This window comes from Lepus europaeus, chromosome 3, assembly GCF_033115175.1.
Source record: "Lepus europaeus isolate LE1 chromosome 3, mLepTim1.pri, whole genome shotgun sequence".
NCBI classification, from domain to species: Eukaryota; Metazoa; Chordata; class Mammalia; order Lagomorpha; family Leporidae; genus Lepus; species Lepus europaeus.
This window is the reverse complement of record NC_084829.1, coordinates 54612785-54625192: the sequence shown is the minus strand read 5'-3', so window position 1 is coordinate 54625192 and position 12408 is coordinate 54612785. Positions and strand designations below refer to the sequence as shown.

The 12408-nt window shown below is 36.2% G+C and overlaps 1 protein-coding gene across 10 annotated transcripts in view; it reads right to left on the bottom strand.

The window, feature by feature from the left end:
• The window catches only part of MLIP (muscular LMNA interacting protein), a 295954-nt gene that overhangs the window by 55866 nt on the left and 227680 nt on the right, over positions 1-12408 (bottom strand). For 9 of the 10 annotated variants that reach the window (XM_062187543.1, XM_062187550.1, XM_062187551.1 and 6 more), the window contains one exon: positions 7944-8072. The exons of the other annotated variant lie outside the window; for it this stretch is intronic. In XM_062187543.1, coding sequence (XP_062043527.1) covers positions 7944-8072 — 129 coding nt within the window. The remainder of the gene's footprint in view (positions 1-7943; positions 8073-12408) is intronic. 10 annotated transcript variants of the gene reach the window in all.

Below are 12408 nucleotides of genomic sequence, written 5' to 3'. Positions count from 1 at the left end.
AGGTTTTATAAACGTGTGAGACAGAGATGGTCAATTACATGGCAATGGCCAGAACCAAAGCTTCTGAGCTCTTCCTGCAAAATTACACTTCCCTAGATATTCTTTGGTTCTTTTACACATCACAATGAAATAAGGCCATAAAATCCTACTTGAACCTCAATTCAAAATATGGAGGTGAAAGTGGCTTGAATTTTCAGTGGTCCACTAGGGGCCAGTCTTCAACCACGTGCAATCATGGAATCCTAAGCATCAAATGGAGAGAAATTCTCTATTATTCTGACTTTGCATAATGCAATGACTATCACATGTGCTTGTTTTTATTTGAGTACAGAAAATGTGATAAGCCTTCAGACATCACTAGGTAAAGATAACTGACAAGCCAGTACCTGGTAAATTGCTTTTTTCCTTTCAAATGTTGTTTTCTGTCTTCAACAAACAGTAAGTTTTTCAAAATAGATACTAAAGATGTTAGGATCGAAAAGGCAAGTAAATATTTGGATCCCCACCCTAAAATAGAATGTTCATATTTGAAGATCAAAACTTTATTTTATTAATTTAAAAAACACTTATTTAATTAATTAATTTGAAATGGAGAGTGATGGAGAGAGACAGAGACAGAAAGATAGAGAGAGAGATTTTCAGTCACTAATTCACTCTCCAAATTCCCCAGGCCAGGCCAAAGCCAGTAGCCAGGAACACCATCTGGGTCTCCTACATGGTAGCAAGAATCCAAACACTGGGACCATCATCAGGTGCCATCCAGGAGCATCACCAGGAAGTTGGATCAGAATCATAGAGTAGCTGCGACCTGAACCGCACTCACATACAAGATTCTAAGTGGTGGCCTAATCCACTGCATCACAACCACCCATCTTGGAACATTATTTTTAAAAACTCTAAAAACCTAACAATTTTCCCATCCTTAAGGTGCTACCAACATTGAACTTACAAACTTACCACAGAAATTTCTTTGTATGTAGTTTTTGGAAACAAATGAAAATACATATATAAATAAAAAATCCCATTTTCTTATCTTGGTATATTTACTTTAGACCTGCTTCACCAGACTGATTTCTGTCCTGCATAAGATGGACTTTTCAAGCTGTTTTTTATTTGTTAATGGAATTTTTCAAAAACAGTTTATTCACTATATTTAGCTGTCTGTTTCTCCAATACATCTCTGGCTGCTCTTCTGATTTGCATTTATTGCTTTCAACGCCAAAATTATTTGTTTTGAGTTGTTTCTACTTGTATCATAAAGAAGAAGAGAAGGTTCCCAACTCTCGTAGTGAACCTCATCTTCAATTTGCAACTCTCACTGTGACCTTTATATTAGTCATCATTCAAAATCCATGTACTGTTGTACACATTTAAAAGTAGGTAACAAGCTCTCCATGTGTTAGAGAACAGAAAGTATGTTTCAAACACATTAATCATAGTATTCATATTCAAAAATACCTTTAGTCTTTATTATACCTTTATTTATCATTCTTTTATTCCACATTTCATGAGTCAAAGAAAATGTTCAGTTGCCTTCACTGTGATTGCATTGGCTAAGAATGCTTATGAATGATCATCTCTTTAGCTATCTAGGGTAGCTGTGGAGCTGAAACTGAGGGTAGGAGATGATTGTAGACATCATCCTGGGTGAGAAGTACCTAGATTTGTAGCACATGACACAGCCATGCCATAGACATGTGATTATTACCAGCTACAGCTCCTGTCATAGGCTGACCTTGACTCAAAATTTTTGAGGTTTGAGATAGAGGCTCCTGTGAAGTAAAATGTAAGAATACATCTTACATTACTCTCTAGTCTTGGAATATCATTTATATTAGGTACCATTTGAAGTTAATTTTGGTCTACTCTCTTTTGAAACTCTTATGTTGAATACTTCTCAGATAAAAGCCAATATAGAATTCTCAAAATTCTGTTTTCATAAGACTTTATTTCTGTCCTTTTTTAAAGATTATTTATTTGAGAGGTAGAGTTACAGATAGAGAGAGGTAGAAAGAAAGGTCTTCCACCAGCTAGTTCACTTCAAATGGCTGCAATCTGGGCCAATCTGAAGCCAGGAGCCAGGAGCTTCCTTTGTGTCTCCCACATGGATGCAGGGGCCCGAACACTTGAGCCATCTTCCACTACTTTCCCAGGCCATCAGCAGGGAGCTGGATCAGAAGTGAAGAAGCTATGAATTGAAAAGGCACCCATATGGTATGCCAGCACTATAGGCAGATGCTTAACCTAGTATGCCATAGCACCAGGCCCTCACAAGACATTTTCATTTTTTTTTCTTCCCTGGAATTTTCTTCAAAGTTTTTATTTATTTCCTTGAGAGGTAGAGTTACAGACAGAGAGAACAAAAGACAAAGAGAAAGGTCTTCCATCCACTGGCTCACTCCCTAAATGGCTGCAATAGCTGGAGCTGGGATGACCCAGCTAGGAGCCAGGAGCTTCCTCCAGATCTCCCACACTGATGCAGGGACCCGAGTACTTGGGCCATCTTCTACTGCCTTCCCAGGCCGTAAGCAGAGAGCTGGATCAGAAAAGAAGCAGCCAGGACTAGAACCAGCACACATATGAGATGCTGGCACTGTAGGTGGAGGCTTAGCACACTACACCACAGTGCCAGCCCCAACACAAGACTTTATTTTTAAACTGGAGTATATTTTCCATGAGAAGGTCTAATGATGGCATTGGCTAATCCATCTTAAACATATGTAGGGACATGACGGGCTAATGTCATGGATATGGATATATTTGCGTAAAAACTTCAATTTGTCTTTATTCTCAAAAATATTTGGATTTTGTTAGACATTACATATCAGTCAACTATTTGTTAAGCAACAAATATTTCACATTCCATTATAATACAAGTGGTGCCAAATAGATAATTTTTTTTTTAAATTTTGCTTTTCTTAAAGCAAATAATCTCTTTTAAGATTCTTATTCTCCTTAAAGCAAGTGAAGAGGGGCTAGAAAAGTCCCTCTGTAGAAAACTGCAACAGAAAATTGCAATGCTTTGGTTACAATCTTCCAACCTTGATGTGTACCAGAACAACAGAAAGTTAATATCAAGAAAAGCAGAGGCCGGCGCCGCGGCTCAATAGGCTAATCCTCTGCCTTGTGGTGCTGGCACACCGGGTTCTAATCCCGATTGGGGCAGTGGATTCTGTCCTGGTTGCCCCTCTTCCAGGCCAGCCCTCTGCTATGGCCCGGGAGTGCAGAGGAGAATGGCCCAAGTCCTTGGGCCCTGCACCCGAAGGTCTTCCGTTTGCCGTTGGTTCACCCTCCAATGGCCGCCGCGACCGGTGCGCTGCAGCCAGCGCACCGCGCTGATCCAAAGGCAGGAGCCAGGTGCTTCTCCTGGTCTCCCATGGGGTGCAGGACCCAAGCACTTGGGCCATCCTACATTCCACTCCCGGGCCACAGCAGAGAGCTGGCCTGGAAGAGGGGCAACTGGGACAGAATCCGGCACCCCGGCTGGGACTAGAACCCAGTGTGCTGGCGCTGCTAGGCGGAGGATTAGCCTGTTGAGCCACTGTGCCTGCTACCTTCATCTTCTAAATCGAGTAAGACACTTAATAATGTTGAGCTGTAAAAAAATCGCTTAAAATTTTACCAAAAGCTTTTTTTAATAAAAGGTAATGATGAAACATTATTTTTTCGCAGAATAAACCATCTTGATGACAGACAAATGTGTAAAAAGTGGTAATTTGTGGCAAAGTCAGACTCATTCAGAATAAAAAGCTGTATTATCAGTTTTAGCTATGGCAATGGTATCTTCTCAGTAATATTAATATGTGGGTATCATAGGGAAGCCAATGTGAAGGTTATTGTTGAAATATAACTTGATGAATCATTAGCTAGAAATATAGAAGTTACTCACATAATCATCAAAATTGAATGTGAAACAAATAGGATTTGATAAGGAGGAAATGGAAGTCAGATGTCGAAAAAAAACCAGGAGAAAAGAAGGCATGAAAATATTACAGAGAAAAAATATTCTATAATTGTCCTTTTATGTCCTCTCTGAGGTTGTATGAGAGAAGTTCTCTAAATGGTCATTTCACACAAAAATATGCTCTTTTCCTCACTGAAACAGATTAAAGGAAAATAAAAATGAAGAGGTATACATGATGTGAAGTGTTATTTCTCATGAAGATCAAAAGGGAACATATTTCTGAGAAAATCAAATGAAACAACAATATTCTCATTAAATTCTAACCAACACCTTTTCTATATATTTTTCTAGGGCTTTAAGAATACAATGAGACATCTAAAATCATGGGTTGAATTGCTAATTATAAAGATAATATTTTACATATCACTTCACATGACTCAGGTTAGCTATTGATTTTTTTTTTTAATTTTATTTTTGACAGGCAGAGTGGACAGTGAGAGAGAGAGACAGAGAGAAAGGTCTTCCTTTGCCATTGGTTCACCCTCCAATGGCCGCCGCGGCTGGCACGCTGCGGCCGGCGCACCATGCTCATCCGATGGCAGGAGCCAGGTGCTTCTCCTGGTCTCCCATGGGGTGCAGGGCCCAAGCACTTGGGCCATCCTCCACTGCACTCCCGGGCCACAGCAGAGAGCTGGCCTGGAAGAGGGGCAACCGGGACAGGATTGGTGCCCCAACCAGGACTAGAACCAGGTGTGCCGGAGCCGCAAGGCGGAGGATTAGCCCAGTGAGCCGCGGCGCCGGCTAGCTATTGATTTTTATGTTAAAATCTTTAGTGATGAAATTATTTTATTAAAGACATTAAATGATCAGAAAGCAATCAATATATTTTGCAAGCTTACAAGTAGTCTGAATAAACTACAATCAGTCTTCTTATTTAGCATTTTCATTATCACTAGCAAATTGATTTTCTGAACCTTCATATCTATCTTGATGTCCAATTTTCCAATCAATTTTGTTAATTATTTTCCAACTCCACCTTCAATTATCAATAGAAATATGCTTCAAAGCACATTGCCATAGCTTTAAATCCATAGATTTAGGATGGAGTGTGAGGGTATTTTGTAAAAAATCAAAAGGGCCCAAAATTAAGACAATGACAGATTTGAAAATAGTATCACAAAAAGCATAAACTTCATTTTGAAGACTTTTGTTAAAAAAAAATTCATCTAATTAGAATGATGCTTCCTGGTCTATATTATTTCAGTGTGAAAGTTGTTGATTAATAAGTCTCAATTGTTTGATTGTGTGTTTGGTTTCAAAGATTGCTTTTAGAGCTCGCAGGCTGTTTCCAGGCAAATTTCTAGTTCATGATCAGTTCAAAAGACTGCTCAGCACTACCTTTTTGAGCTCAATAAATATATTTCTGTCTAGCCTCATCATCCTTAGCATCTGACATTTCATAACAGAAAATTTTGAAATCGTATTTTATGGCAGTGAAGTTGCTAGGGAAAATGTATTGGCTTAACATTCCCATCCAACGCTTCCTGTCATGTGGAACTGTCCCCAGTACAAGGCAGATTAGAGAATGTGAGCTGCTTCAATTTGGCCCAACTGCCTAGCTAAAGAATTTTCCATTACATGGGTGGGTGAGATCAGCTACATTTGGAACCATTCAATTTATTCTGTGGCAGCAGTGTATGAGAGCACAATAATGACTAGAACTAAATTTGAGTATGCTTCCTTCTATTGAAGTTCTGATGAAGTAGCAATGCTGAGATTATAAATTGTTATTACTCAATTTATGATCTGAGTATATCTAAGCATCTGCACTTGGGAGCGGCCTTTCATTTCTGCTTTCATTGTAAATTCTAGACACAATGAGACAGTAGTTAATGCTCAATACAAAGGGGTTAGTTGATAGAAGAAGCAGTTTTCTGGGTATGCAGTGACCCAGAGATTCTCTCATAGTTTTCCCTCTCATGCAAGGGCAATGAATAAAACCAGGGGAAGTCTCAAATTCACTTTTCAGTAGGTGTGAGACTTCTTTCAATTCTAATACTCTGCAGTCTCCTATTATTTCCCATGTTTCACATTTGAGTGGGAATACCAGCAAGAGTAAATTGGTTAAAAGAAAACATAAATAAGATTAGGATCCTGGGACCTAAATAGTTACAAATCAAGGTTTTGACAATTCATCTAGAAAAAACAGACCTATATTGTAACATAAACAGAGTTTTAAATTTGCTTTATAGTCAGGGAAAGCAATGAAAATAAATGGCAATTCTTTAATGACAAGAACTTCCGTGCATAGAAATGGAATTTATCACGTCAGAAGGCAGTAACTTGTGATAAATTATAGGTAGATTAACTTATTATTCTATAAGGAATATTGCTTAAAGTAAAACACACAAGTTTAAAATTTTACTAATACAAAGAATAAATTATTTATAACACTGGTTCATATTTTGAAGAACATGTTACATGAAAAACACATGAAATTCATTTTAACTGTTGGCAGTTTGCTTTTAATAAAAGCACTAGATTATCTTTATATGCATTTCACAATGATCACATACTGTCTAAAAGTTTACATTAAACCTCTGTAATATTAGGGTCATGCAAGTAACAGGGATAAGCATTTTAGTCAATGATGAAAATACACTTTCCTAACAGGAATTTCCATGTCTGTTATGTGTAGAGTCAGTGAAGACAGCCCTATAGGTCAGTAAAATGTTTCTACTTAATTTGAGGACTGTGTCTATTCCACAAAACAAACTAAAATAATGTCTTTTAATTATCACTTTAAGAATTAGCATCTACAAAAATCCAAACTTACCTAATAAAATATATATAAGTGAAAATATTTTATCTCCATTTCACAATAAAAACCATAGTTAATCATAAGAAAGTATTTTTCATTTATGTTTTCAAGGTTAACATAGATATTTCAGATATAATCAGGGTTAATTGTAGATTTTAGAATCTAAAGGATTCTTAAAAAAAAAAAAAAAAAACCTGATACGAACAGCTCATTTGAAACATTAAGAAACTGAAGCTTTGATAAATGAAACAACTTTCCAAGAGTCATAGAGCTAATATGAAGCAGATAAGCTATGTCTTGCTATTTCACAAATATGCATGTCATTTATATTTTCAAGAAAAGTATTAAGTACCATTTTAAAACTGAAACTTAAAAAGGAAGAATGTCCCTTTTTATGCCTTTATGAATCTATTTTATTATAGAGTATAAATGTAAATCTTACATGTACTGATAGTATCCAGAAAGTTTTCTAGTTGTTTTATATTGCTTAGCTATTTAGTAATGTTTAACATATAAAATATAAAGCACATTCCTATTTGCTTCCTTTTAGCAAGACAAATAAAAATGTTTCTCTTTCATAAGAGTTATCTATTTTTCTGTTGCATAAATATGAACTTTCATATTTTCCCAAATATCTTATGAAGCACCATTGACTTTAAAATATAAGAGAAAAATGGTCTACATTTTTCAAACACAAATAATATAAGCAAAAAAAAATCCTCTTAAAATTGCCCATGTCCAACAACTAATACAGCTGAATCTAGGGAACTGCATCATTTCTATTATGTTAATATGAATCCAAACATCAGGACTTTTGTTAACTGTAATTAAAATGGCAAATAAAAGATGTACCTCTTCAAAAGGAAGCAAGAGTTTAATATAAAAATGCAATACCTACATAACCCTTTCAAGCAGGGATTTCATGTCTATAGAGTAACCTCTCAGTCCCCAAAATAATACCAACCAGGTAGAAAATTTTCAGAAAAAGAGAAACTACAAGGCTTCAAAATATCATTCCTAGAATTACATAAGAATTCTTATTTATTATGCAAAGATTATTTGGATTATTTAGGATACTCTAATCAAATGAACATTTTTTTACAGAGTATATTAGTAGAAGCTTCTTTATTTTTATTCTTATATTTTAAAGTCAATGGTGCTTTATAAAGCACCATCTCTTTATCAAAATATTAAATATTATCTCACATGGATACTCACCTGCTCAAAGAACAAATCACTGTTATCCTCTAGGTATTTACTGAAAGGGTTGGGTTCACAGATTTCCTCCTCTTTTTTCAGTAATATTTTGGATTTCACAGGTACTGGACGAATTACTCCAGGCTTAGTCTTCATGAACATAAAATAAAATTTTTAAATAAGGAAATAAACATACTAAAACAAATAAATATATCTATTGTTCTGGCATTCAAGTGTTCTCACAAAAATGTATGATTTTTTAAATTTTTAAAATGATTTTATATATACATAAAAAGAGCTCCAGAGAGCAAATTATTTTAACTAATGTAACCTTAGTGAGGTTAATTTTTACAGCAACCAATGCATAAAGATCTATTTTCATAACATTCAAAATGCAATGATTTCATTTATTTAACCAAATATGTTCTGTCTTTGCCTGTGTGTTTGGCCAACACGTATTTCATTTAATAAAAATGTATTGAGTACCACCTCTGTGCCAGGCAGTATTCTGGGTATGGTAGGATCACTGACTATGGCACATGTACCAAGGCCATAACGACTTTCTTATTCTGGAAACTGTTCCTATACCTCCAAAGCCACAGAACCAGGCCTTCAGGGCCCTGTTCATATCATGTATGATGAACTGGGAATGACCTTCTGAAATAAGAGGATGGAAGATTACCAGACAATAGATAGCCACCCACAAAATGTGAAACAAATATTTAAACTGCTCTAGTTTTATTGGGAGACTTAAATAATAATATGCCAGTGTGGGAGCTATGGAAAAGCTAAACTTGATCTAAAAAACAGATCTACTGAAATCAAGATGGCTAGAGCAAAGTGCATGGAGAAGCAGCCCAGGGAAAAGAAAGACATATAAGGGCCTCCCTCAGTCAGTCTCATAAACCTTCATGGAGCATGGTTGGATTTCCTGCCAGAGGTTCCTAAGGATCCTCCTTTTTCCTTTTATACTAAAGCCCCCCCCTTTTTTTTCCTCTAACTTATTTCTGTAACTTGCAATCAAAAGAGTTTTAGCTAATAAATACATCAGTAACTTGAGAGTCATAAAGTTGTACTCAATGTTGATTTGACATAAAAGGAGAGATAAAGAGGGCTCTATTTTGGGGGCAATTTCAAAATGATATTTCACAAAAACTAAAACATTGTCCACTGTAAAATGTCACAATATGATAGATACACTTCCACAAACATCTCAAGCAAGAATCCATTTTTTTTTCAAAAAAGTTGTGACATTCTTTCTGTTTAAGCATTTTTCTATAATTATTCTTCTCAATCCAATTGCCTTTAAGAAAACTAAATCAGTCCTCCTGTCAATGATGATGCTTACAAGTTAAGCTTCCAAGAGTACATCTATTTTTTCTACTCTATGCATGAAGCACCTAATATATTTTAAAACTTGAATAAATGTCTCTCTGCAACACATTTTTCAATCAAAAAATTTTCCCAATTGTCTTTTATATACATGCCAACCAGGGAAATACGGATTGAGAAAAGTCTCTATCTTCCCTAGCCTGGGAAATATCTTCTACTTAAGAAACTTTGATTTTACTCAAGAGAAAAAATGAGAAAGTAACATCCAATTATGCTTGAAGTCATGCAGCTGAGTATACATACAAGAGTGACATTCCTCTGGTGAAAGTAGCACAAGAAAAAAGCCATAGAGATATCAATTTCTACAGTCACCTATAATAAGAGAGAGGCCTCATGTTTGGGCCATGATCCTAACATGTGCAGATGTTTTGTCTCTCTTTTCCATTTGTCTTCCTATTCCATTTCCTTTCCTTCTGTTCCTACTTCTCCACCTTCTCCTTCTCTTATACTACTTTATGAGAAACAAATTAATGTAATTCCAGAACTCAAGGCCTATGAGCCTCTAAAAGCAACATAAAACTTTAGTGACTAAGTTTGTGTCAGGATGCAGAAATAAAGAAGAGAGAGGAAATCTGTCTAGGAATATTTCATAGTATGGGAGACTTTCTCTGCTAGAAAAATGGCTCCTGGTCCCTCTTCCTGTCAGGCACAAATTTTGGGTAATCCTGTAACAGATTTTATGCCCCTAGTTAATCTGATTTCTGGGTCTGATATTTGACAATTAGACAATGACTTTTGTCCTATTTCCTCTATTCTTCTAGATTTTCTATATGTTCTTTTCTTAGATTCTGTCTCTTAGGCTTGGTCTACCAGAATTCTCTGTGTCTTCTTCAATCACTATCACTTATTTGGTCTTCATATGGTTGTTCTGATTCTTATATCGTATATATTGTCTCTTTCCTTAGTCCTGTCTTTGTTCCTGTACCTTATCCTAGTCTTACCTAATAGTCAGTATTTCATAGACAGGGAAAACAATTCAAGGCTAAAGAAGACTAGACTTAGTTTAACGTTTTTGGCACTTTCCTAAAAACCCTTAACAGTAACCACCAAACCCAACTATCTCTAAGCATTAGTAAAGTTGGAAATTTAACCCTAGTGGCCAAACTTGGAAACACTACAATAAAACAAGAAGTCACATTCATGCTAGCCTTGCACTTTTCTCATGTCCTCCCACATGCTTCAAACCCAGTCTAAAGATCCTTGATGAGCTGTTGCAGATACTAACAACATCACTCTCCCCACTCTCCCAATACCAAGATATACATCCTACCCACCATATAGGATCAAGAACTGTACCTAATATTTTAAACAGATTAGTTGATCAATTCCTAATAAATTCTGTGAAAAGCTTAAGGAGAACAGGTCACATGCCAAAATCATTCACAAGTAATGTGGAAATCAAAGTTTAAATCCAGATCTGGTCTGATCATCAAGTCTGTGATGTGAAATACTTCTACACCTATTTCAGAATGAGAGAGAGAGAGAGGAAGAGAGAGAGAGAGGCAGAGAGAGAGAGACAGAGGCAGAGAGAGAGAGACGGAGGCAGAGAGAGAGAGAGAAAGCACACACATGATGAGAGAGAGACAGAGGCAGAGAGAGAGAGGAAGAGAGAGAAAGAGGCAGGGAGAGAAAGAAAGAGAAAGCACACACATGATGAGAGAGAGAGGGAGAGAGAAAGCACACACGTGATGCTGGGGCATGCGAGAGAAACAACATAGAAATTTAAAATACTTTTTAAACATCCATCTCTCTATTCACTTCCCCTGTCCCATAAATAAAAATGTCTTAGCATTTCTGTATTTGTGATTCCTTTTAAATTCATTGTTTCTATTTTAGTTCCATTGCCAACTACCACATCCTTTACTTTGGCCATTATTAAATTATTCTACTTCATTTTAATTTTTTCACTACATAAATATTCCTAGAGTACTGTAGGACATATGTTTCCAGGTCCTAAAGCTATTCACATCCAGACATTCACCCTCTTCCTACACAAACACATGCCGACATATACCTAAACACACAAGTCCTCCACTTGCCAAAGGACTCTGAATTTCATGGCCAAGATACCAAAATTTACACTGGTGTTTCTCTGGATTTGGTGAAAAAATATACTCTCAAGAAGCTTAATGATACTGCTAGGAGAAGAGTATCAAGGAAATAAATTTTAGTTTTGCAGTGCTCTTAGTAGACAGTGTGACCTTGGAAAAGCCATTTAACCTGTCTAGATCTTCTGCTAAAGGGTTATAATTCTAATCCACGATTATGTCTCTTAATAATGGATAATGGTATATCTTATTACTTACCTGCTTGCCCTCTCAGGGATCACACCACATAGAGTTATTGCTTTAGGCTTGTTTCTGCATATTCAAACCCATAATTCAAATAAGGCCTCAAAGTGCCTTTTAGAAAGTCTATAAAATAGAACATGTGAAGCAATGGGCACTACTGATTACACACATAAGGCTCTTTTAGAATATTAATTAACTTATTTTCTGCTCTCCCTGATACCTTTTCCCTCAAGTTCAGATGCTCGTGTAATCTGCATTTGCTAAAGACTAAATTGCAACACAAATGGATTAACCTTTCCATCTAGCACTTTACTACTCAGACAGGGTGGGGTCTGCAGGCTAGCTGTGCAGTATCCCATGAGAACTGGATAGAAATACTACATCTCAGGCTCTACTCTTGATCTATTGAATTAGAATCTGAATTTTAACAAATCTCTGGGTGATTCATTTGCACATTAAAAATTAAAAGGCATTAGACTAGAACATATCCCATTAAAGTACACTACTTACCTAAAGATAGATCTTTCTTGTTCTACCATGCCAGAGACATGTATTTAGCCAAGGTCCTTTTGCCTCCAGATTAAAGAGGTAGCTAAATTACAGGCTGTCCTTTGTTAATTTCTAATCTATATTTCATCTTTGCTTGTAATCATCTGTTCTCTGAATGTCAAGTACAAGTTCTTTTAAAGAACTTCTTTAATTCTGGAAAAATCTAATTTGCTTACTCTGTCCAAACAAATACTAAAGAAATCACTAATTAAGTCGCAGGTGTCTCTAAGAGTGAACTACTAAATGTTGTCATT